General features: G+C 35.6%; 2 protein-coding genes across 2 annotated transcripts; both read right to left on the reverse strand.

Annotated features, from left to right (window-relative positions):
• Positions 1–346: 346 nt before the first annotated feature.
• On the reverse strand, positions 347–1603 carry LOC131604087 (F-box/kelch-repeat protein At3g23880-like). Its single transcript, XM_058876579.1, has one exon. The coding sequence runs from the start codon at positions 1601–1603 to the stop codon at positions 347–349; it is 1257 nt and encodes a 418-aa protein (XP_058732562.1).
• A 15810-nt stretch (positions 1604–17413) lies between these two features.
• On the reverse strand, positions 17414–18691 carry LOC131604088 (F-box/kelch-repeat protein At3g23880-like). The gene is made up of 2 exons (XM_058876580.1): positions 18457–18691; positions 17414–18342 (listed from the first exon to the last, which is right to left on the reverse strand). The coding sequence occupies exons 1-2, from the start codon at positions 18689–18691 to the stop codon at positions 17414–17416; spliced, it is 1164 nt and encodes a 387-aa protein (XP_058732563.1).
• Positions 18692–27578: the final 8887 nt, after the last annotated feature.

The following is a 27578-nucleotide window of genomic DNA, read 5'->3' on the forward strand; positions in this document are numbered from 1 at the left end:
ACTTGACAATATATTTCAAATAATTTACTATCCTCCCAAACTGAGGACTATTTCATAGTACTTTAATTTTGTTTAAAACATTCTGAAGACAAATCAAATAAAGAGTATACAAGGTAGATTGAATCGCCTTTACGGAGAATCTTAGTTCATATAATTAACACTGGCAAGAGGCATGCTTATTGTCAATGTCCGAAAATACACAGTCAACTAAGCAATCATAAAACAAGTATTCACACAATCAACCTATGCAATCGTTAAACAAGTATTCATACAATCTATTACTATGAAAACAACACATGAATTTACATAAATTCAAATCAGTAAATCATGGATCATGTACTTACTTTCAACAAACTGAAATTAAGCTTTCAACATAACCTTGAGCCAGACTCAAGTATAACGAATTGTGAGTTTTACTATCTATAATAGTTTTGTGCACTTTAACTTCTATTCGCCGCATACTATTATCTCTCAAATTATAAAGAATTGCTACCTCATTTTGAGAACTGCACAATCCCAATGTATCACCATCCTTAGAAAGAAACAATGGCAAGAACGAAATATCATAGTCTAATCCAAGAATGTGATAATTAATTTTAAGAAATTGAATCCAAGACTCTTCAACCCCAAATTTTTTCATCTGCCATATAGCAATATCAGTTTCCTTATAAGAATAACACAAACAAAGACATTCTTCCAACAAACCAATATTTGGCTCTTCGGGCGGCAGCTTATCAAAACCCCAAGGCAGCCGATACTGATTGTATGTCTCCGTCCTCAGATCTAGCGAAACAATAACAAGGTCCTCAACAGTTATGCGCTTTACATTTTGACTCCAGTTGAACTTGGCATTGAACCTTGCGCGCTTGTGAAAAGCCAACCAATTAAAAGTGTTATTTAAAAGCACACAACCATATTCATATCCCTTATCTATACGTTGTCCGCGCCAATCCAAACCAAGAGGTACAGTAGGGAAAATTTCAATATTTCTCCAAACATTATTACCGATAGTGAAAACTTTCACTTCTCTTGTATGCTTAATATAACTAAAGCATGACGCAACCACTTTAAACGTGGACGTGGAATCATCCCAACCAAAATTGAAGACAAAACCTCGTACATCACAAAAATAACCAAATTTTTGAGATATTTTTCGAGTGGCTGGGTTCCATAACCGCAACCTATAGTCTTGATATTTTTGATATTTAAAACCTTTATTAGTGGAACTATAATCAACAAGACAGATCAATCCATTACAGGAACCAGCCATAGACCATTCTTTATCCTTTAAATTTAAAAGATAATGAGAATCAGCGACAAATGTAGCCGACGGATTATTGACTAAATGACTTATAGGATACGGAATGATACTCCAATCACTGTCCACACTAGGCTTGACGTGATTAGTGATTAGTGTAAATTGCGGATTTGATGATGTTTTTGATTTCTTGAGGTGTAAGTTAGCAAAAGTAGGATCGCTAATGAGAGTGTTCCAAAAATTACTAACACACTTGAATCGAAGAAGAGATTTTACAGGAAGAAAAGGAATGATCTCGGTGACGAGATCGTTGGGGAAGAACACTGGTGTCGGAGTCTGCGTCATGGCAGATTTTGTATTCATGGCAGCAGTATTGATTTAGTAGGAGAGCAGCTATCATATTCGTCTGCAGTCTGCACTATATATAAGAAAATTTAGGTTATTTTTCATTTATATTTTGATTAAATTTTTTAACTATTTTATTTAAATTCAAACTTCAAACAGTTAATTTTTTTCTTTATTACGAAGAGATAAGAAAATAAAAGTTACTCTTTTAAACATGTACCACAAAATAAAATAAAATAAAATTTAACGAAAAAAATAAATATCTGTGGTCAAATAATAAAAAACCATATATTTCCGTTGCGCACTCTTATATCAATAATCTTATAACAATATGTATTAATCAATTTATTAATAAACAATTTTTTAAATCATGAGTGTATCTTTCATATACTTAATTTATTTCAAAATTTTGGTCTAAAATAAATTTAGATTTATCTTGTAAAAAATACTACACGTGCAAAATTTATATTTTATCATGTTAAAAACAATTAACTTTATTTATCGGAATTCAAACGAAAAACTAACTATTAAATTTCTCATCGATAAATTCTTTTAAAAAAAATTCATCGACTAAAACATGAGAAATACTTGCATGGACACGAACCTAAATCCAATTTTTTAGGCACAACCAATGAAAAGAGAGAAAATATAAATTTATTTAATATTAATCTCGTTTTTAATTGGCATCATGGGGGGTGGTTGAGATAAAAGAGGAGAGAGACAATTTAATTTTTAATTTTTAATTAATAAAAAAAATATGATTGATTGTGTGTAAGTACAGGTGGTATGGTTGTGTCCATCTAAGTATTTTCCCTAAAACATAATATGATAATCACGAATAATACTTTTTTTTTACATAGCTACAAATCTAATTGATAAATTAATTAATTTTTTTCCGCACTACTAAAATAGAGAAAATTAAGAAAATTACTAACATTTTCTTTTTACAACAAATTATTCATTTTAATAAGCATGATAATACCATTATTTTAAAAAATAAATTATATTATTATTCACTTTTGACCTTTTTTTTGGAAATTATAAGTTACTCATTTAAATAAATACAACTAAATGACAGAAGCTGGCTGCTGGAACTGGTAGATGTTGTGGTCTTGGTTGCCTGCCGATCTGTTGTTAAAATTGGCTTCGAAGTTGCCGCTGGGAGAGGAGAATGGTGCAACTAAGGTAGTGGTGGCGGCAGGACAGACCATGGAGTGCACAATGACGGGTATGTATCATACCATAAGTGGTTTTGATATGATTGGCAATCATTGGAGTTTGGTGTGGCAGTTGGTTGTGCCGGAAAGGACTCGCTACTTTATGTGGTTGGCATTGCTTGATCGTGTATTGACAAACATGAAGAAGCAAATGATGGGATTAGGACAAGGAATGTGTAATTATTGTGGAGGGGTGACAGAGACTCTTATGCATGTATTGAGGGACTGTCTGATTGCTTCGAAAGTGTGGTACCAATTTCTGCCGATACATAAACACGGGTGTTTCTGTATGAGTACTGCAGCAAATTGGTTTTATGAAAATATTTGGAATAGGAAGAAGTGGAAAGGTGAATTTCGTTGGAATGATATATGGGGGATGGTTTGTCACTGTTTATGATTGTGGAGAAACAAGGATGTTCATGTAGAGAATTATGTTCGTCCCCCGAACCCTGCAAGTAAGAATGGTCGAATCCCTGGGTGTGGTGGTGTTATTCGGGGAAGTCAAGGAGAGTGGCTTGGAGGTTTTGCACGATGCGTAGGGCAATGTGGTGCGGTTGAGGCGAAACTTTGGGGGTATTAGAAGGAGTACTGGTAGCATGGCAAATGGGGTTTTAGAATGTGGAAATTAATTCGGACTCTGATTGGGTAGTGAATGCGATTAAATTTGAGAAAGTTAATTTGTCAGGTGTTGTGGAGTTAATGCGTCAGATTCGTCATCTAGTGGACAAGAATTGGAAAGTAGAGATTATTACTTGCTTGCGCGAGACTAATATGTGTGCGGATGTGTTTGCTAATTCTTAAGTGTCAAGAGTAGTTTGTTTATCATATAAAAATGTGACACTTTTAAGCCCTTTTTCTATGTTTTTGAGTAATATAGCTTATGTAAGTAAGTGATTTTGGCAAGTGTGAATATTTTGTATTTTTAATGTGTTTTCTAGTGTTTCAGTGTTTGGTGATTGCAAAAGTGCAAAAAAGTCGGGAAAAAAGTCGAAGAATCGGAGATTTGGACGACACTGAAAGTGTCAGTGAACAGTGATGCTCGCCCGACGCGTGGCTTGGAGGCGAAAGCCCGCCCGACGAGCGGGAGGCGAGCCAGAGGAAAAGATAGCAAAATTGTGGCCTCCCTTATGCCTTGGAGCGCCCAACGGAGCATTTGGCTCGCCGGGCGAATGAAGATATTTTGGGCTTCTCCTTTTGTGCTGATTTGTGTCACGTGGCTTTTTGAGTGGGCTCCGCCCGACGAAGCAAAGCAGCCGCCAGCGAATCTGGGCAGATAGGCCATGCTATTAGAGTACTTTGTAGATACTTTATGGATCATTCCATCTTTTGTTTCTCTCTCTTGACCAAAAATACACCATTTTGTGTTCAAAACCCTAATTCCTCCATTGTTAACCAAAAATCATAGCTTTCAACCATCAATCTTTGAGACTTCAAGTTTGATGTTCATAAAGCTTGATTGTTTACTTGTTGCTCAAGTCACCATGGAAATGGGTGGCGAAATCCTTCTTGGTGTAAAGATTAGAGGTAGATAATCTTTTTTGTAGTATGTATTTCTTTTGATACTATGTATGTAAACAAGTGTTGATTAATATATGGTGAAAAAACTTGTGTTTATATTTATATGTGATTTGAGTTCTTATTGAGAAATAGTTTTCAAGTCTTGAACTAGGTTTTTCATATAACAAAAAAAGTTTAGAAATAGCTTTGTGAGTTGATATTCACTAATATCAAGCTTTGAATGTTGCCATTTTGATAGTTAGATTGAGAGATCATTTAAGGATCAAAATGGTAAAACTCATAATATGGTTTAGAGATGAAACATATTGAGAGGATATGTGAATATATTTGTCATTTATGAGTTCACATGCTCAATCAAGAAAATACATATGAAGTAGATTATTGAACCCTAATCTTGACATTCTTCTACTAATCATTTAAAACCTGATCTTACCTGATCAGATGGATCTTCAAGGTCTGCAAGGATCCGGATCTTCAGTGAACTGGTGTAACACCCCAAATCTACCCAACGAATATTTAATAAGATCAGAGTGCGGAAATTCAATATACAATTGGGATGTCACATTCAACGTAAAACAACAAACAGCTTAATCACATATATCATAGATGCATAGCACATAACTCGGATGAAACGATAAAACCTGTTTACTCTTTTAAAAAAATAAAACAACTTTTATTAATAATAATAATAATATCAATTATTCAACTTCACTTCGCATAATATTTTTATTAAACTAAAACAACTTCACCAACGTCATATTACTTCATAAATTCCACTTAAAAGTTAACAACTTATAGTTATAACAACAATTAAAAGATAATCATTCATCCCCCCGAGTGCTACGTATCAGAGCAAGACCCAACTCGAACTAACAGTAACTAAAGACTTCATAAAATCACTTCAAACTTCCACTGCTATCTTGAGTACCTGTCAATTTCCCATGGTAGGGAAACATCATTCAGAATGGGTGAGATATCCAACAATATAAACAAGCGTATGATAAATAATATATTAAGATTAGATCATACAACTTCACCACTTCATACCTATTCAAACAACAGTTATAATAACAAATAGCAACAACGGTTATAATAATTGTTTATCAACAATAAGTATAACAACAACAACTTATAACAACAACAACAACGTAATAACAACAACAGCGCAATAACAACAACAACTTCAAATGCGACTCAACTGTGCAAATGCATGTGGTACCATTGGAGCAGAACTCCCAACTTAAACATATGCCAGGTTATCAAGGCATTTCAACTTAAACAGGTGCCATTAAGGCCAACTTAAACAGGTGCCATCTAGGCCAACGTAAACAATGCAAATGTATGCATGCGACAACAACCACAACGTCATAACAACAACTACGAAACAACAACAACAACAACAACGACAACAACAACGTAAACAACAACTTGAACATGCAACAGATGCATCAACTTAATCCAACCTTGGTCATATGACCTACAACTTAAACATGCCCACAACAAGTCGGGACAATAACAACGCTGAACAACATAATTAATTTTCAACTTATTCAACATTGGCCATAGGCCTACAACATCATCAACGTAATCAACGACAATTCAACAGCAACGTATAACAACAACATTTCAACATAGTAATGACAACTTGTTCAACAACGACAACATATTCCCAACAACTTACTAACAACATATTCAACTATATCATGTTCAATAATAACATACTAGAAACAACATAACAACAACAACTCGACACAACGCTTACTCATACCGACTATTATTATAAGTCTTATTTATACTACTTAATAGCAACATATACTACATTCTACTCAACAACTTATACTTAATTGTCCACCAACTTACATCATCGGTCCTTATACTACTACCAAATTATTCCTACCAAGGTTGTAACAACTCTGCAGCTATCAACTTAATATTCGCTATCAACATCTACCACTAAGGCACCAACAACTTAATTATTATTATTTGTTAATTATCAACAACTCCGTTACTTGAATTACCGCTATATAAGCCATCATTATTGCTACAGTTACTTTTATCGCATTATAATTAGGCTACCGATTCAGCCTGCTACTTTATACTTCTGCCATTGCTCCTTCGTGTTATTTTCCACTTTCTGCAACTTATACCACATGCCAACTATTTCTAATAATAAGCATTACTACCAATTCATTTGATTGAATTTCTACAACTTAATTCAAGAACACAACATTTATAACAGCAACATAACAATTTTCCACCACTAAAACACAATACAACAGCAACCTACAAATCATCCCCAAATCAACACGGAGCAACCAATTATGAATAACAACCAAGGACTCAGAATCAACCACATAATCAAACACCGACACTGAGGCAAATTCATAAACCCCATCCCACATACATGCTCATCATAACCCCGGTTATAGAGTAAGAACCCCACCCTTACCTTTGGATTGGAGATTCCTCTACTCTCCCGGTTGCCATAGCTTATGCCGCCGCTTCCAACTTTTCTCCAAAAATCTTTTCTAACAACGTGCAGAGACGCACCAAAAACCTGTTCGGAAATCGTTTTGTCAGACGGACTTAAAATCATCAAAACGAAAATCGCTCCGGTCAGAAGTTACCTCTACGAGTCTGGAACGCTGTGTCCAAGAACCGCGACGATCCAACGGTTGGATCGGGAGAAACGTTTGTTTTGCTAAGGTGTCTCACCACAGAAACTTGCTGCAAAAATTGGACTTCCCTGGCTTTTCTCTTCCGCCATGGCTCTCTTATTCACCTCTCCTCCAAACCCTTATTTTCACAAAAACCCATTTCTTTTCTTTTTCTTTATTTTCCAAATAATCCAAATAACTCCTATAACTCTTATTGGGCCAATCATTCACACTTCCTCATTGCTATTTACCACACACTAATCCAACCCAATTCACTTAAATCAATTAGTCCAATAAATAAATCATATTATTCTTACTATTATCCTCCAATTAAACCGACTAAATAAATCCGACTTAAACTTAATATCTTCGATCAGCATAACAATCCAATTTCAGCTAAATCCAATAAATAATTCCTTCCATAATTTAATTAACTAATTAATTAAATTCGGGGCGTTACAACTGGGAGGTACACCTGCAAGGTACTGATAAGTGCCAAATCGTAGTTATTTTGTGTATAGTTTTGCGGCACTTATTTTCTCTTTTTCCTCAATTTAGACTAGTTTTAGTGTATATTACATACAATATGTAGCTTTTGCATTTAATCGAGTTTTTGATTCATTTATGTACCGACTAATAGTTTTTCATCCATTTTGTAGGTATTTGAGCATGTATGGAGCATTGAGTAATAAAGCTTCAAAGATGCAATTTTGGATCAATAAAGGAAGAAACATTTGAAGAAATAAAAAGTGCAGGCTGGTGTGATTCGCCCGGCGGAGCATTTAGCTCGCCGGGCGAGTGAGGAAAATAATTGCAAAGTTTCTGCCTTGGGCCGCCTCTCGTTCGCCGGGCGGAAGAAGAAGGAGTCGCCGGGCGGAACAATTCGTTCGCCGGGCGAAAGTAGATATTTTTGCCACTTAATGACGTGGCAGAGGCTGTGTGGCCAGGAATAAAGGTCTCGCCGGGCGGAGCAATTGGCTCGCCGGGCGAGCGCTGCGAGACAGATTTGTGTATATAGTTTCATTTCATTTCATTTTTAGGGTTATGGTTTTGGGAGGCCAATTTTAGGGTTCTCTCAACTCCATCACCTCATTTCTTGTTAGATTAGGAGTAGATAACAACATTGGATCTTGCAATTGGTGGATTGGGAGTGTATTCTTCATCAATTGGTGTTGACAAACCAAGACATGTTTGCTTTCTCTTTCTCTCTTCTCTTTGTAATTTCCATTGTTGGGTTGTTTGTATGTATCTCCTTTGAACTCATGTATATTTGTTGATCATTATGTTGTATAAAGCTTGCTTTCATATCTTTGTGGATTATTATCTTGGATTTTTGCTTTGTTGCTATTGTGTTTGAGTCGCTATGGAGACGTAGGACTCTAATGCTTATCTAGGATAATTTTTTATTAACTTAATTGCAGAGATGGATTAGGTTGATAATCACTTAGTGTCAGTGCTTAATGCTTCTGAGCGGTCGTGTTTGTCTGAGAGATCGGCATCTACGGGAAGTTCAGATATCTCATGTGTTGTTTAGGTGGTTGAGAGATCGTCACTTAGATAATATTGTGGTAGTAATGTTGACATGTGATAACATTGATAGGTTACAAGTTGAGTATATTCGGTCAATAAGTTTAAGTTTGTGAGAACTAGATCATATTTCAGCTTGACAATTCTATTCTATTAAGGAATGAGTAGTTTTCTTGTTGATACATTTACTCTCTTATACATTTATAAAACCAAACTCAAGAACGAATTAATTGATCGAATGGCACACATCTCTGTGGACTACGATACGATATAACTATATCACCCGGGAATAATATCCTACTTACTTTTGCTTGCCGCTTTACCGCCGCAACAAAATGGCGCCGTTGCCGGGGATGTGTTTTGCATTGCGATTGTTCCTTTGTTTTTGAGTTGTAAACATCGTACATTTGTGAATTTATATACTTTGTATAATTATACTTGTTTTAATTTAGTTTGGTGGACTTATTAAACAAGTTGAACTCGGATAGTTCTTAAATGTCATATCTTCACTTTTCAACTTGTTTAACTAATTTCACCAAACGTTTTGTTTTTCTTATCGTTTGTGTTTTGTACTTATTGTTGTAAATATTCTTGTTTTGTAACGTTTGTTTGAGTATTTGTTAGGACACTTTCTTTAGGTTGCGCGGTGAATCCTCACCATGGCATGATGGAGGAAGTTACTAACTAAGCTCAATAAAGGCGTCGAGCTAACGACGTAAAACAAGCGCTTGTTGGGAGGCATCCCAACGGTTTTAAATTGTTTATAATTTTTCTTTTGTTTTCGATTGTTTGTGTTCAAACTTTGGCTCGATAGCTTAAGGTCACAAATGATGATTTGTCAAGTTTGATCGTTGCGACTTGCGGATGTATGGTAATGATAGAGTTTAACATTTTGTACACGTTCGAGGTATGTGTTTATCACTTTCTAGATTGTAGCATATTCATGATACTTAGGCTTTTTGCAACTTGTATGCCATTCATTCTTTCGTATACTTGTTCATTTGTGAATCACTTTAGTTCCCAACCTTTTTGTGAGGAAGCTTTCCATTGTTTACATAAGCGGGAGACCACAATTCTTGTTTAACTAGATGTTATTATGTTTAATCTTTTGTTTGTATTGACTTTGTGAAAGCATGAAAATGATCAAGGCATTTTGTTTGATTTTGAGCACAACTACCTTAGCCATATATTCATTTCACCTTGGGAGTGTGTGATCTTTTGTTAACCCCTTTGAGCTTTTTGTCATTATCCATTTCGCTTTTTGAACTTGAGAATTAGTTCGCTTTTTGGTGGATTTTGATTGTTGTTTTTTTTTCTTGAACCCTCAACCTTTCGTTGTTGTATGAGTTTTTACCTTGCCTTAGAAAGTAGGGAGTATTCATATTATGATGTGGTTGAATTCAAGTTGGGGAGAGCATTGATTATGTGCTTATTTGGTTAGTTGAGTATGTGTTGAGGAAAAAGAAAAAGAAAAGAAAAAAAAAAAGAAAAAGAAAAGAAAAAAAAAAAAAAAAAAAAAGAAAAAGAAAAAAAAAAGAGGAAAAGCTTTAAAAAATAGTAAGACAAAAAGAGTCTGGAATAAATTGTGTTAATAAGTGGCGTGTTTGGTGTAACACTTGGTGTGAAAGAAGAAGTGGATTGAAATTGTATTGTTTGAAACTTTGTGGAAGTTATATCTCCCTTAGAATTAGGCAAGTTTTTTTGTTTCAATTAGCTTTAGGAATCACCCCTTTTTGTTTTCCCGACCACATTACAACCTTGAAAAAGCCCTTGTGATTTATGTTTTCATGTGTCAATGTGAATTTTTTGAGATGAATGCATAATTTTGTCTATTGTTTGCAAGATTGTTGGATGAGTGAAAATTCTTCATTTTGTGTTTTTCATCTACCGATGATTCTTTTTGCTAGGTGTGATTCATATGTGAACTTGCATTGTTTTAGAATGTTTGGCATAAATTTTGTATTTAGCATTGGTTTCATGATTTTATGTTATCATCGTAGTAGTGGTAAGTAGTATACTTTGTGTGTACCGTTTTTCCTTTGAGCCATACATTTGTTTCTGTTTTTCAAAACTTGTCATTTCGTGATTCTTTGATTGATCGTTTTTGTCATTTCGAGTTGTTTAGTCTTGTTTGAGGACAAACTTTCTTTTGAGTGAGTTTTTGTTTGTTTCTTGTTTGAGGACAAACAAGTTTAAGTTGGGGAGAGTTTGATAAGTGCCAAATCGTAGTTATTTTGTGTATAGTTTTGCGGCACTTATTTTCTCTTTTTCCTCAATTTAGACTAGTTTTAGTGTATATTACATACAATATGTAGCTTTTGCATTTAATCGAGTTTTTGATTCATTTATGTACCGACTAATAGTTTTTCATCCATTTTGTAGGTATTTGAGCATGTATGGAGCATTGAGTAATAAAGCTTCAAAGATGCAATTTTGGATCAATAAAGGAAGAAACATTTGAAGAAATAAAAAGTGCAGGCTGGTGTGATTCGCCCGGCGGAGCATTTAGCTCGCCGGGCGAGTGAGGAAAATAATTGCAAAGTTTCTGCCTTGGGCCGCCTCTCGTTCGCCGGGCGGAAGAAGAAGGAGTCGCCGGGCGGAACAATTCGTTCGCCGGGCGAAAGTAGATATTTTTGCCACTTAATGACGTGGCAGAGGCTGTGTGGCCAGGAATAAAGGTCTCGCCGGGCGGAGCAATTGGCTCGCCGGGCGAGCGCTGCGAGACAGATTTGTGTATATAGTTTCATTTCATTTCATTTTTAGGGTTATGGTTTTGGGAGGCCAATTTTAGGGTTCTCTCAACTCCATCACCTCATTTCTTGTTAGATTAGGAGTAGATAACAACATTGGATCTTGCAATTGGTGGATTGGGAGTGTATTCTTCATCAATTGGTGTTGACAAACCAAGACATGTTTGCTTTCTCTTTCTCTCTTCTCTTTGTAATTTCCATTGTTGGGTTGTTTGTATGTATCTCCTTTGAACTCATGTATATTTGTTGATCATTATGTTGTATAAAGCTTGCTTTCATATCTTTGTGGATTATTATCTTGGATTTTTGCTTTGTTGCTATTGTGTTTGAGTCGCTATGGAGACGTAGGACTCTAATGCTTATCTAGGATAATTTTCTATTAACTTAATTGCAGAGATGGATTAGGTTGATAATCACTTAGTGTCAGTGCTTAATGCTTCTGAGCGGTCGTGTTTGTCTGAGAGATCGGCATCTACGGGAAGTTCAGATATCTCATGTGTTGTTTAGGTGGTTGAGAGATCGTCACTTAGATAATATTGTGGTAGTAATGTTGACATGTGATAACATTGATAGGTTACAAGTTGAGTATATTCGGTCAATAAGTTTAAGTTTGTGAGAACTAGATCATATTTCAGCTTGACAATTCTATTCTATTAAGGAATGAGTAGTTTTCTTGTTGATACATTTACTCTCTTATACATTTATAAAACCAAACTCAAGAACGAATTAATTGATCGAATGGCACACATCTCTGTGGACTACGATACGATATAACTATATCACCCGGGAATAATATCCTACTTACTTTTGCTTGCCGCTTTACCGCCGCAACAGGTACTCCGATGCTAAAGTAAGAAGACGAGCAACATAGTGCAAGTACAAGGTAAATGATAGAAGAAGTGAATACCTGACCCTCTAGTGAAAGAGCGTATTTATAACCCCAGCGTTGGGCCATCATCTCGCTACTAGACTAGACGCCCAGGACCAGTTAGGAGACTTCCAGGATTCCATGCGGAAATATCGAAGACCAGTACGTGGTCCCCGTCCTAGTTAACCACTCTGAAGTTTAAGGAAGACGCAGTCTTTCAGGGACTACATGGACTGCGTATTATTCAGGGGTTTGGATGTGAAGCAACCATACGAGGAGGAGGGTCCTCGGCAAAAGCCCGCGGGGAAGAGAGCCCTCAGCGGAAGGAACGCTCGCGGGGAGCGTGCGCGGTAAGCTTGAGTCAGGACGAGGAGGGAAGTCCTCGTCAGATGGGACGCTCGCGGGGAGCATCATATGCCGAGCACGCACTGCAGTGCTCCAGCGTCATTGGGTCTCCAAGGAGCCGGGCACGTGTTTGCTCCTCGTTGGCTTAGAGATGATTTGAGCCCCCAGGTCTAATTGGGCCGAAAGTAGACTGGGCAGAATCTTGGCCCATTCCAGAACAAAACCTAAACTCTCTTCTATCGATACTTCTATGAGATCAAGCAATTCCGTGACTAAAACCGAAACCAAATTCTTTTTTTAAACTTAAGCTTAAAACAATTGTAAATTGTAGAACGGCGGTAATATCTCATAAATCCCTGTGAAAACGATAATTAAAAAAGTACTCCAATATACTTTCAACACTAATTTGAGATGTACGGTTGCGGTAGATCTTTTCTTGTTTGATGACTGTCCTGGGTCTATTAGGGAGTTTTATGTGGGGAATATTATGAGATATGCTGCTCCAAGGCTTGTAATATTGTAATTTTCTGTTTCGGCCTCCGGCCTGATATACTCTTAAAAAAAATACAACTAAATACCGATAGTTTAGAAATACAACTATATTTTCAAATAAAATAATCTGTTGCACACTATATATCAATATCTTTTAATAATCATAAAATAAATTTATACATTTAATTATATTAATTTAAGAAACCAAATTTATTTATATAATAGAACAAATCTAACACACAACACCAATATATATATATATATATATATATATATATATATATATATATATATATATATATATATATATATATATATAGAAGGGTTATATATATATATATATATATATATATATATATATATATAACCCTTCTATATATATATATATATATATATATATATATATATATATATATATATATATATATATAATATTTTTTTTATATAAAACTTTAATTAAAACTGTTGGATTAATGAAAATCAATGGTTATGATTTGGAGTAAGTGTTGAACACTTACTCTTGGAGTCAATATAACCCTCCTCATATATATATATATATATATATATATATATATATATATATATATATATATATATATATATATATATATATATATATATATATGGTAAACAAGAGGGCTGAAGCCCGAAGAGGAAAGCTACACATGATTAATCTAGAAACAAAGACTCCTAATAGATCATTCTTTAACAACCCACTAATAAAAATAAGTGCGACAATGTATTCAACAGAATTGCAATTTAAGTTGCATCCTTCATTTGTCAACGCGTCTGCACACTTGTTAGCTTCTCGATAAGAGTGGCTAATTTGAACATCATCGTGAAGCTTTATCAACCTTGTGATTTGCCTTAACAATGCATAACCTTCAAGACTTTCTGAGTTGTAATTTTAATAACATCCATCACCTCTATAGAATCTTCATTCAACTCCACATTTTTCTTCCCTATCTTGAGTGTATAATTGAGACCTTCAAACACACCAAAAGTTCTACTATAAAGGCAGAACACACACCTGTATTTTTTGCAAAACCACGTAACCAAACAGCATTAACTTCTCTTACGACACCACCACAACCATAATTCACCCTATCCTTGCTTGCGCCATTTGTGTTGAGCTTAACGTAGTTACTTTAAGGAGGTTGCCAACTAATCATAACCAATGCCTTATAGTAGTAATTGCGCAATGATATTTTGCTACAGAATATTCCTTGACCAAATGTGAATGTGATGAGCCGCATTTAGCGGACAAAAAAAATCATCTTCATGCGTTTCTTTGTTCCTCCAAGTCCAAAGACAGTGGCAAGCCACTGTCCAGAACTCATGCCAGTTGTCCACAATCGTACCATTAGCTCCAAGATTGAGATTAACCCAATCTTGTAAGCCCACCTGCAAAAAAATGTTAGTTATACTCGAAGGAATTCTATTGGTCTAATCTTGCATGACATTGGAGCAATCTATAAAACATGTAACACATATTCCACATCATCCCTGCATGTTTGGCAAGCATCTCCACAATTTCTATTTGACTCTTTTGATGGTTGGTAAACAATCTATCATGAGCCAACATCCACGTAAAATAGCGAATACGTTCTAGAACATGAAGCTTCCATATATTCTTCCACAAAATATCCATACCGTTAATATTAAACATCACTGAGCTAGTTGTAAATGACTTTGACGAAAAACTCGCCCGCACTAGTTCCAACCGTAATAAACTCATCCTCCCCATAAAGATCATTTGGAGAAAGATGAGCTTTGATTATACTTTGAATGTCTGTTGGAAGCCACCCCTTCAGTAACTAAAACTGCCAATCTCCATTGGAGTCCACAAGGTCACAAAGTTCAGCTTCCAACAAGTTAGGAGGTATTAGAATAATAAGATCCTCAATATCCATACCATCAACTGGCCATTTATCTTTCCATAGTAAATTTTCCTACCATCGCCTATACTCCAAGTGCCAATCGAATAAAGATGAGCATTCATCATTTGTATGCCTTTCCATAATTGAGGGTCTGTACCTTTGTAGCTAGTCTGCTCTTGCTCATTGTTATTCCTATATTTACCTCTTAAAACTTTGCACCAAAGATCATCATGATTATGTTATAGCTTCCACCCCAACTTCATAATACAAGCCTTGTTCATTTTGTCAAACTTTCGAAGCCCTAACTCTCCTTCATCCTTTGGAGTTGTAAATATACCCCAGCTGACCGTATGATACTTCCTACCATTGGTTGTATTCTTCCAGATAAAATTAAGTTGTAAATTGTGAATCTCCTCGATGCAGGTAATGAGCAAAAGGCAAAACACTTATAAAGAAATTCAATTGTGTCATAACTTGATGTGTTTATTTTATATGTTATCGAACGGAAAAATAAAAATATAATTTTTACCACACAAATCATAATTACGCATATAGAAGTATTCGTATACACAACTAAAATAAAGTATTCCTTTGAAAAATACGCAGCGAAAACAACAAAAAATATTCAACATCAGAGTCTCATCCAAAACAAGTCTCATCCAAAACAAGGGTATAGGATAATTTGCATAATCATCACATATACTCGCTAATCGCAACTAATCACCAATACATCATGTATTCTCAACCAACCATCAACACCATGAATACTCAATCATATATGTTTGCATATATCCAAATGTATTCCTCGACTAACTCTACATGCATGTGGTACTATTATGAACAACAAATGTCCATCCCGCTCTCAAATCCACAACAACATATTAAAGCAAACCAAATTGCTCCTTACACCTTTAATAACACTTCATTGATTCCCATCTGGAACCAGCTACTTGCACCTGAATCCACACCAACAAACCAAAAGTCACCAAATAACTACTAACACTTTTAGTTCCATCTGAAACCAGCTACTTGCTTCTGAATCCACACCACCGGATAAGAGCATACAAAAAAATTAAAAAGGTCATAAAAAAATCGTAAGCAACAAACATCATTATTTGTATACTTATTTTTTAAGGAAGAAAAGTATTAGTTAATTACATTCATTTGGTGCAATTGCCAATCTTTTGCTGTTGTAATAGTCAATAAGTACCGAGCTGTCATCATATTTGCTACGTGCGAAAAGGCTTCACGGAATTATTCTCTCCCTACTTGAATAAAACCTTGGTGTAGCAAAAACAACCAAAAGCTCTTTAAATGTCCGTAGCATGGTTTCTTTCACTATATCTTTATTTTATAGAAAGGAAGAGCAATTCTAGATGACTTAATCTACCGGAGTATTACCGATGAATTCTTGGATCCCAATCAGTTCTTAGCGACAGTGGACATGTGTTCAGAACACAAAATTAAAAAGATCATATCAATTCTTTCTTCTTTTTGTACATAAAAAAAGATGAAGATAAAAAATCAAAAAGGGTTTCAAACATTTTGTCATTTATGATGTCCTCCTTGTAAGAGGATTTGTTGTAGTCTGGCAGATACAAAATGTGATTCTTTATAGAATTTAAATTATTTCATTGTAATTCTAAAAAACCAGATACATATAATCAAGCATGGAACAATTGGCCTTTATGGATTTCTCTTTCAACTTCCATCATGTGTAATATCTTCTATCCTATTCAGCCCAATAATGAAGCATCTAGTGATTCTTGACAGTTTCTTCCATCAACAACCAACAAAGTTGATCATGATTTTAAATTGCAGACCGCATCACGTGATGCGGCTGCAATATTGCGGTTGCCGTAGTGTCTACGTCCGCATCATACTGCAATTGCGGTGTGATCGTAAATCACACTAAAAACCGCATTATAACACCATAACGACCGCATTAACCCGTATCAGACCGCAACTGCATCCGCAGCTACAATTATTTAAAACCATGAAGCTGATAAAACAATCAAAATATTCCTCAAACCAAAGTGGTGCAGCCCCTTTCTTTGACAGTACATACAAGTTCTGAAAACACATCAACATTGGCACAGGGCTTCGCTCTCTTACATTCAATACTCCTTCAATAGTATTTTAACTCCTACTCTCCTAATTTGATAAGATAACATAATTCAAATCATTTAATATCCTCCCAAACTAAGGACTATTTCATAGTAGGGAGAATTTTCGTTCATATAATTAACACTAGCAAGAGGCATGCTTATTGTCAATGTCCGAAAAACGCCAAGCCTTTTGGTTATTATAATATATAAACAAAAACAGATTCATTATATCAAAGAGAATTGTCAGATCATCAAATCAAAAAACACAATCAACTTAGCAATCATAAAACGAGTATTCACATAATCAACCTAAGCAATCATAAAACGAGTATTTACACAATCAATCTAAGCAATCATTAAACGAGTATTCATACAATCTGTTACTATGAATACAACACATGAGTTTACATAAATTCAAACCAGTAAACAATGGATCATGTACTTACTTTCAACAAACTGAAATTAAGCTTTCAACATAACCTTGGGCCAGACTCAAGTATAACGAATTGCGAGTTTTACCATCTATAATAGTTTTGTGCACTTTAACTTCTATTCGCCGCATACTATTATCTCTCAAATTATAAAGAATTGCTACCTCATTTTGAGAACTGCACAATCCCAATGTATCACCATCCTTAGAAAGAAACAATGGCAAGAACGAAATATCATAGTCTAATCCAAGAACGTGATAACTAATTTTAAGAAATTGAATCCAAGACTCTTCAACCCCAAATTTCTTCATCTGCCATATAACAATACCAGTTTCCTTATAAGAATAACACAAACAAAGACACTCCTCCAACACACCAATAGTTGGCTCTTCGGGCGGCAACTTATTAAAACCCTGAGGCAGCCGATACTGATTATATGTCTCCGTCCTCAGATCTAGCGAAACAATAACAAGGCCCTCAACAGTAATGCGCTTTACATAATAACTCCAATTGAAAGTGGCATTTAACCTAGAGCGCTTGTGAATAGCCAACCAGTTAAAAGCATTATTTAAAAACACACAACCATATTCATATCCCTTATCTATACGTTGCCCACGCCAACCCAAACCAAGAGGAACAGCGGGGAACTCTTCAATTTTTCTCCAAACATTATCACCAATAGTGAAAACTTTCACTTTGTTTGTATAACTATGATGATCAGTGCGTGACGCAACCACTTTAAACGTGCCTGTGGAGTCATCCCAACCAAAATTGAAGACGAAACAGCGTACATCACGAAGATAACCAATTTTTTGAGATATTTTTCTAGTGGCCGGATTCCATAATCGCAACCAGTAGTCTTGATGTATATTGTCCCTTCTAGAGAAGGACTTATTAGATATGGAATTATAACCAACGAGACAGATCAATCCATTGCAGGAACCGGCTATAGACCATTATTTATCCTTTAAATTTAAAAGATAATGAGAATCTGCAACAAATGTAGCTGACGGATTATCGACTAAACGACTTATAGGGTACGGAATGATACTCCAATCACTGTCCACACTAGGCTTGACGTGATTAGTGATCAATGTGAATTGCGTATTTGGTGATGTTTTTGATTTTTTGAGGTGCAAGTTAGCAAAAGTAGGATCGGCAATGAGAGTGTTCAAAGAATTACTAACACATTTGAATCGAAGAAGAGATTTTACAGGAAGAAAAGGAATGACCTGGATGATGAGATCGTCGGGGAAGAACACCGGCTTCGGAGACATGACTGATTTTGTGTCCATTGGAGAGCTGTTTCGATTCAGTATTAGGGCAGATATTTTTTAGGGTTAATAGACATTTGCCCCCGCCATATAGGCGTGTTTCGGTTTAACCCATATTAGTTTTTTTTTTTTGAATTACCCCATGTATTTTTAGGGTACCTCTAAGCGTGTAAAAAACAGTGAAATACTAGGGGGTAAATAAAAAAAAAAAGGTTACAAGGGGTCCTAGGGGGGTAAATCATAGAGCTTTTCATATTTCAAGGGGGCAATCCAAAAAAAAAAATTAATAGCGGGTAAACCGAATCTCGCTTATATGCCAGGGGGCAAATGTCTATTAACCCTATTTTTTATATTTTATTGAATTCTTTTATTTAAAAATTATATAAAATATCCTAACAAAATAAAACTTATATTTTCTATTCTCTTTTACTTTTTCTTAATAATATATCTTTTGTTTTTTCTATGGAGAATATTTAGTTATTTCAAAATAAAAATAGAATAAATGTATAATTTTTTCCTATTTTTACTTTTATATTTTATATTATGTTAAAGTATATATGTCATATTTTTATCGATAAATAGTATAAACCAAATAACATAAAAGTTTTTAACAGAATACAATCTTATTCTATTTTATAAATTTTGTTGTGAAAAACGATGTCAAGAACAAAGTATAATAGGGAATTAGGGGAGATAAGAAGAACACAAGAATTGGTTATAACTGCTATTCTTTCGCTTTCTCTTAAAACAAGATTACAAGTTTACAAGAATAACAAATAACATCTTTCATCCTAAATTAGGATTTGCAGCTTAGCAATGATGAGAGACTAGTATGCTATTTATAATAAAACCTAACATACTGACTAATAGGCTTTTTCAGCAAGGCCCATTACACAAGCCAACTTAATACACTAGATAACTTAACAAATTAGAGTTTAAACACTAAAACCTAATTTAACATGCTAACAACCCTAGCATCTTCGACATCTGCATGCACACTTCGACACCAGCATGTGAGCAACCTTCGACTTCATGCTTAACTATGTCGAACTGTCGAACCAAGAAGCTACCCTTCGACCATACTAGAGTTCGATCCAATATCTCACAAATCTCCACCTTGGATCTAACTCTACAACATCAAGGGAACAAACTAGCTTTCTTCATGCAGCTTTATCAACTGCATATAGTGAAAAACTTGCAACTCGGCAATGTTTTGGTGATCATATCAGCAACATTATCTTCAGTCGAAACCTTCAGCACTTGGACTTCTCCACGCTCGATTACTCCTCTGACGAAATGCAGCCTCACATCAATGTGTTTAGTTCGCTCATGATAGGCTGAATTCTTCGACATGTGTATTGCACTTTGACTATCACATTTAACAGTGATACCTTGACCTTGAAGTTTCAGCTCATTCGCAAAACCTTCAAGCCACAATGCTTCTTTCACAGCTTCAGTTAGGGCAATATACTCCGCTTTAGTGGTTGATAGAGCAACAACCTTCTGAAGTGTTGCTTTCCAACTAATTGATGTGCCAAACATAGTGAAAACATATCCAGAAATAGATTTTCTGGAATCCACACAACCTGCATAATCAGAGTCGACATATCCTTCGATTACTGCTTTACTATCTTCACCCAAGGCTCCACCATAAATTAGGACTCTATTCAGAGACCCATTTATGTACCTTAAAATCCACTTCAATGCTTGCCAGTGAGCCTTTCGAGGATTCGCCATGTACTTGCTTACAAGACTTACTGCATATGCTATGTCGGGTCTAGTATAGACCATATCATACATCAAAGAACCAACTATATTAGCATATGGGATGCTATTCATATAGTCTCTTTCAACATCAGTACTGGGACACTGATCAATACTCAGCTTGAATTGAGGGTTTGTAGGAGTCACAACTAGGGGTGTAATTGGATCAAAAAAATCCAATTAAACTGACAATCCAAACCAAACCAAATCGAAATTAAATCGATTACTATTGATTTGGTTCAAAAACTGAACCAAACCAATAAAAACCGATGTGGTTTGGTTTGATTCTCGGTTTTAGTTTTTAGGAACCGCCAATCCGATGAACCGAACCAATGGAAATAATGACGCTCTAAATATTTTTTTCTACCCATCATTAAACTAAATTTTTTTATCCGTCCAACCATTATCCATCTTTGTTTACACTTCATTCCTTTAAGCAAAACACGCATCTAGAAACAAACTCTAAAGCATAGAAAGTAGAAACCATAAGTCACAAAAAATATGCTTTCACAGAACTGCTGTTCTTGCTGCCCATAACTATTGTTCCTTTCACTACCGTCATTGTGATAGGTTATGGTCGTCTTCTTCATGTTCAAGTTCTCTTTGTTAATTTTTATATATTTTTGTACCTTTTTTTTCTTCTTTTTCTTCATCAAAATTCATTCAAGTCTTTTTTGTTTTGGCTTTATACCACCGGTTTAGTCCGGTTCGGGGGCGAGTTCTGGCATCAAGTGGTTCCATCCCCCTCCCGATCGCAGTTGCGGGGATCGAACCGTGGTTCTCCCTACCAAGTCCAGCGCCAATCACCACTGGACCAATAACGATTGGTAAATTCATTCAAGTCTTGTTACAAAATAGTTTTGATGCGTGTTTGAGGTGTGAAACATGTTAATGAATGTGCGTTTTGTTATATTCTATATGTTAAGCTTTGAAATTATTTTCCAACTTTCTGATGCTAAGTATTAACTTTTATATTTGATATTGAACTTATTTCATGATGCAATGGAAATCAAGTCACTATTTCGTATGCATTAAGAGCAACTTTTAATTTGTTTGAACAAATATAGCATGAAATAAATAACATGAAATGTATTATTTTAAAAAATAATAGTATAAAATACACCAAAAAATACGATAATGGAGAATATACGGATGAATATAATGTTTAAAAAAAAAGGTAAACCGATCAACCAAACCAAACCAAACCGGTTAGTTTGGTTCGGTTTCATTTTTGAAAAATGTTGAAGACCGAACCAAACCAAACCGATGGAAATATCATTGGTTCGGACCTTTTTTTAACTAAAAATCGGTCCAAACCGATCCGATTACACCCCTAGTCACAACTGGCTTCGAATTTGACATACCAAACTTTTCGAGAATCTTTCCTAGATATGCCTCTTGAGATAAGCATAACTTCGACTTCTTTTTATCTCTTCGAATGTCTATTCCAAGAATTCTGGAAGCAGCTCCCAGATCCTTCATATCGAACTTCTTATTGAGTTCAACCTTCACCCTCATCACATCTTCAACATTGTTTCTTGCTATGAGAATATCATCCACATAAAGCAACAGAATAACAAAAGAATTACCAGGTCGAAATCTGAAGTAAACGCAGTGGTCGAACTGACTTCTAATGAAACTTATGCGTGCCATGAACTTATCGAATCTCCTATTCCATTGTCGAGGAGATTGTTTTAGCCCATATAAAGATCTATTTAGCTTGCACACATAATCTTCCTTCCCCTTTTCAACATACCCTTCAGGTTGCCTCATCAGGATTGTTTCATCTAGATCACCATACAAGAACGCAGTCTTCACATCCATCTGTTCCAGTTCAAGGTCGAACTGTGCCACCATGGCAAGCAACATTCAAATGGACCTATGCTTCACAACAGGAGAAAACACATCATTGAATTCGACACCTTCTTTCTGAGTGAAACCCCTTGCAACTAACCTTGCCTTGTATCTTTTCGACGTCACTCCTTCGATTCCTTCCTTAACTTTGAAAATTCATTTACAGCTGACTAACCTTGTCCCAGCAGGTTTCTTGATCATCTCCCAAGTGTGATTATCATGAAGAGATTTCATCTCATCATCCATGGTGTGGTGTCGTTTTCTTTACCTCCCCGTTTCACTTGGGAGGACGGCACGCTAGACCCTTCACGTGAAATTTGGAAGGAGAATGCGCCCGTGGCGGGATGAATTTTGTTTCAGTTCTTCCTACGATATCACACAAACTTTTTAATTATCCTACGAGTAGGGAAGGGGAAAAAGATCTCAAATAAACCCTAGGAGTTTGCTAAGTGTGGGGATTCACATAGACTAGAAATTCTGGAGTCCGGGAGGTCGGTTATACATAGGGAGGAGTTTAAGCACCCTACCTATCCGTATAATCTACGGGAACCTTCTATGTGTCTATGTGTTTGTGTTTGTTGCTTATTATTGGGAAAGTTTCTCCTTTGTGTTAGGAGAGAGAATTGAATTAAATGAAAGACAGACATACTGACTATTTTTGGTATTTTATTAGCTCGTTGAGATTCCTTGTGAACCTGATGCCTACATATCCCTAATGGAAGTCAAAGCTTTTTGTAGTTCGGAGAACTAATTAGGGAAAATAATTATTTTTTTTGGTGCCTTGCTTGAAGCTCAAGGTTGAAGCTTGAATTAAATCTCTGTCTACAGTAAAAAGACATGAAATAATCTTTACAGAGAGGTATTTCTACTATTCCACCACAAACATTAAAAAGAGTGACAGAATAACTGAATTCATTTCATTCAAGAGGGGGACTTTACTTGTGTATGTGCAAGTATACCAGTCAACTGCATCTTGAATGAAAGAAAGATGCTCATCCAAATTAGGGAAAGTTACCACATGCCTGGGTTTTACTGCTAGAGCATGCCTTTCAAAATCCTAAATGGGAGACTTGATAAAATGAAAATGTAATGTAATGTTTGTTTGTTTAAATGTGGTGAGATAGGAGAAAGATCTCTCTATAGAGATAAGCTATATCCATCTACAGTATAAAAGATTTGATTTTTTTAGCTGGCTTGTATGAGGTCCAAGCTTGAGGCTTTTGAATGATTTATTTTTTTATTGATTCTGGGAGATAATTTTACTGGGGATTAACTGATACTAAGAAGTTTTTGTGTTTTGTACAAAGCCTAGAATTGAGGCTGACTCTAACTGGGGAGCATTTATTTGACGTGTTTTTATTTGGTGTTCTGTACAAAGTCCAGGATTGTGCCTGACTCTTAACTGGAGAGCATTTATTTGACGTGTTTTTATTTGGTGTTTTGTACAAAGCCCAAAATTGTGGCTGACTCTTAACTGGGGAAGTCATTATTTCATGCCTTGTATGTGGCCCAAGGTTGAGGCTGACACTGACCAAGGATAAACAAATATGGATCCTAGACTCTGCTAAGTAAGAATAATGAAGGTAAGGGTGACAGAGACTATCCATGTCTCTCATTCCAAAAGGTGTACTCAATATGAGATTGAGACAAATCTTAGCTTGTTTAAAGTCTGGTTTAAAGAATGTAAGAAACTCACCAGGATAGGCTAGAAGGTGACTAAAGACTTGTTCCTATGTTTATAAGAAACCTGATGGGTCCTTGTATACAAGCTCAAGAGGAAGCTAGGAATGCTTTTAAGAAGCCTGTGGGTCCTTGTATAAAGCCCAAGAGGAGGCTAATCGAGGGTCCTTGTTATAGCACAAGAGAAAGCTATGTGGTTTTGAACTTATTTTGGCTCTAAGCAAATAGGTAAGAGGTTTCACCGGGAATAATTCCTCTTGGGTGGATGTGTCCTAGTTTTTTTGTTCTAAGGTTTTTTTTTTCAAGATGTTTCACCGGGAATAATTCATCTTGAAGGTTTGAACTACAGATCTCTAATTAGGAAAGAGCCTTCACCGGGAAGACATTCTCAATCCTAGGTCATATTCCTATAATATATATAATTTAATTGTCCTAAGGTTTACACTCAGACGTAGTTCTAAACAATATATATACAGTTTATATTTGACAGTAATCTAAATAAAGACTGTAAATTGAAAGCTATAAAGCCTAACCTGGATGGAGTGGAGGCCTTTGAAGATGTATGTACAAAGCCTCACCAGTAATTTTATTGATAACAGTTGAATATTTATTATAAACAGTTAAGGGTTTTGCAAACAGAAGAAGTGAAGATGGACAAAGGTCACATAGGTATCTGAAGAGTTTCACCGGGAATAGTGCCCTTCAAATACCAGAAGAATGTTTTGAAAATAGAAAGAGGATAAATACAGTTTTGGAAAACAAACTAAAAAAAAGATGCTGGGACTTACACTCTATTAGAGGCCCAAAGATTTACTGTTTATAAGAAACAGTTGAAAGAGAAAACAAGGTATTGTTGTCTGAAAACTTGGATCGTCTGTTTGATCGGAGATTTGAAACAGTTGAAATTCTTGATAACAGTCAACTTGATTAGGGTAATGAAAAAGCTTATACCATACTGTCATACCCCAAATTTGTCCTACCCTTATTTATCTTGTTTACAATTCATAAGCATACATCCATCTAGGTCATGTCATTACATACATTCATGCCATTGGTACTTGATCAGAAAGAAGGGTTTAAAACCCAATGTGGAGTGCTATTCTCATACTCAAGACCCCTTGAAATTAGGGTTTCCCTCAGTTTAGAGTAGGAAACTTTCACACTAATCAGGGAGAATTATTCATTTGACTGGATTTGATTGGAGAAGATTTAATCAAGAATTCCACCAATAGTCAGAAAAACCAGACAATTGACTTTTGGACATTTTGGTCAAAATCAGAGGAATTATCCAAATATTGACCCATGGAGGAAAAATAGTCAAGGAAAGTCAAAGGAATAATAAAATCAGGGCAAGCTGGTCAAAGTTTCTATTTTGGGAAATATGGCTAAAAAATGGAAGTTTTAACACTTAGAATTTTTTTTGAGATTTTAAGAATGGCTGGTCAGCTTACTTCACAGCCTGTTTACACGTGTCAAAAGCCATTATTTCAGAAAAGTCCCAACATAAAAAATGCTCAGATCATGGCATGCTAGAACTCTCTAGTTGAAAGTTTTCTCATTAGAGGCCTGGTTGAAGAGATAAAAGGATTAGAAGTTGGAAGAAACACGTGAACATTCCATCGAACACGTGGCGTGCCAATTTCAAGACTGATTATAGAGAGATACAAAGGTCCTCGAAATGAAACATTGGTATTTTCTCATTCTCCTCCATATGCTCTCTACAACAAGCCAAGAACCAGGTTATTTGGACAAGTATTGAAACAATTACAAGCCTTCAAAGTCACTGTTTCACAAGACCAATGTCACGCATCCGGCTGGGCAGAGATCCAAGTCACGCGCATGACATTTTGTCAAACACCTAATGTGCCAATTTCAAGGTCAGTTCTAAAGCTCTACAAAGTCCTATTGGGATCAAGCTTGGTTCCAAGATATTCTATGCCATGTCCTCGTTCCATTAAGCTATGGTGTGTGATGATTGAACATATAATGAGGAAATTACAAGGTCCTAAAGTGACTCCTTCGCAAAGATTTAGTTGAGCAGAGACACGGGCCAATTCCAAGTTAAGCGCGCGCGAGACTTTAGCAGTGTTGACAACATGAATTTGTGATCACTTTTCTTCCACTTCTAGATGTTAATTTAAGATCTTTCAAACATCAAATCTCTTGTATTCCACCCCCTTTTCCTATTGAGCATAAATGTGAGTCAATTGATGGAGCATGACACGAGATATTTGCATTTAAAGTTGGTAGCTCGACCTATGTGGCATGGGCTTGCATGAGTATTTTTAATATGACAACAAGAACCACCATTCCACAAAAAGCCATACAAAGTTACTGAGCCCAGAAAGTTGATACGAAGACTTACTACAAGTTACAACTCTTATTCATTAAGCTTGCGAGGTGATATACTATGCTGCGCTCATCCCTACCACACATACCATGCACCTTCATACTATAAAAACTAGAATCCTTCACAAACTCACACACTCACTCTCATTTTCTCTTCTCCATTCTCTCTTCACTTCACTCTCACTACCTGGTCAAATTAGGGAAACAAAACCTGCTTGGTGGAGACAAAGTTGAAAAGCTGAAGTTTTGTGAACTCTGTGTACTTGGAAAATCTAGCAGAGTGAAGTTCAACAAAGGAAAACAAATAACACATGGATCCCTTGATTATATCCATGCTGATCTTTGGGGTAGTGAGTTAGGTGACAATGTTGAGTTATATGAAAGTGGAACTTGAAGCCATCCAACAATGGTTAATGATAAAGTTGATTCATCTAGGGTAGTGTTTGATAATGATACTCAAGATACCGATGAAGAAGATGGTGATAATATTGGTGGTGATGATTTCACTAGAACTTTCGATGATTGAAATTATTAGCATATATGTTTTATGATTTTTTTGCTTTATGTAGTAGCCAATTAAAAATATATTAGTACTTTAAGTCTTTAGCTACATACTCTATTATTTTATTTGTTTTATTTTTGAGTTTTTTGCAAAGAAATTTGTTATAGAGTATGAAATTTAAATTTTAATGTTAATTAGTGTTCTATTATATATATTTGTGCCATATATGAGGTATTTACAAGTGTAAAAATTTAGGAGTGTGTCATATATGTGTCACATACAAGTTTTTGAAAGTCATTTTTTATTTTCCATAGACTCGTACGAGTTTGCGAGTCGAGTCTATGGACCTTTTACGAGTCTGAATAGACTCGCGAGTTTGATAACCTTGACTGCAGGTACTCCATAACAAAATGGTTTGGCTGAAAGGTTTAATTGAACTATTTTTGAGAGACTAAGATGCATGTTGACTAGTGATGGGTTAAATAAGTTATTTTGGGCTGAGGGTATTTTGACAACAATATATCTGATAAACAGTTGTCCTTTGACAGTGTTAGATATGAAGACACCTTAAGAAGTTTGGTCGGGACATTCACGAGATCTCAACAGACTTAGAGTATTTGGTTGTGTAACCTATGTTCCCATTAGGCGATACAAGGTCAAACCTATAGCTCTAAAATGCATGTTCTTGGGATATCCTGAAGGAGTCAAAGCTTATAGGCTATGGTGCCTAAAGCCAGGTCACAAGAGGAGTACCATTAG

Source organism: Vicia villosa, linkage group LG5 (assembly GCF_029867415.1).
Source record: "Vicia villosa cultivar HV-30 ecotype Madison, WI linkage group LG5, Vvil1.0, whole genome shotgun sequence".
In the NCBI taxonomy this organism is placed as follows: domain Eukaryota; kingdom Viridiplantae; phylum Streptophyta; class Magnoliopsida; order Fabales; family Fabaceae; genus Vicia; species Vicia villosa.

Excerpts from the sequence above, each read along its gene's own strand:
- LOC131604087 (XM_058876579.1), bottom strand. The coding sequence starts at position 1,603 with ATGACGCAGACTCCGACACCAGTGTTCTTCCCCAACGATCTCGTCACC.
- LOC131604088 (XM_058876580.1), bottom strand. The coding sequence starts at position 18,691 with ATGGACACAAAATCAGTCATGTCTCCGAAGCCGGTGTTCTTCCCCGAC. Across the intron at positions 18,343-18,456 it reads CGTCAAGCCTAGTGTGGACA|CCGGTTCCTGCAATGGATTG; the intron begins GTGATTGGAGTA and ends AATGGTCTATAG.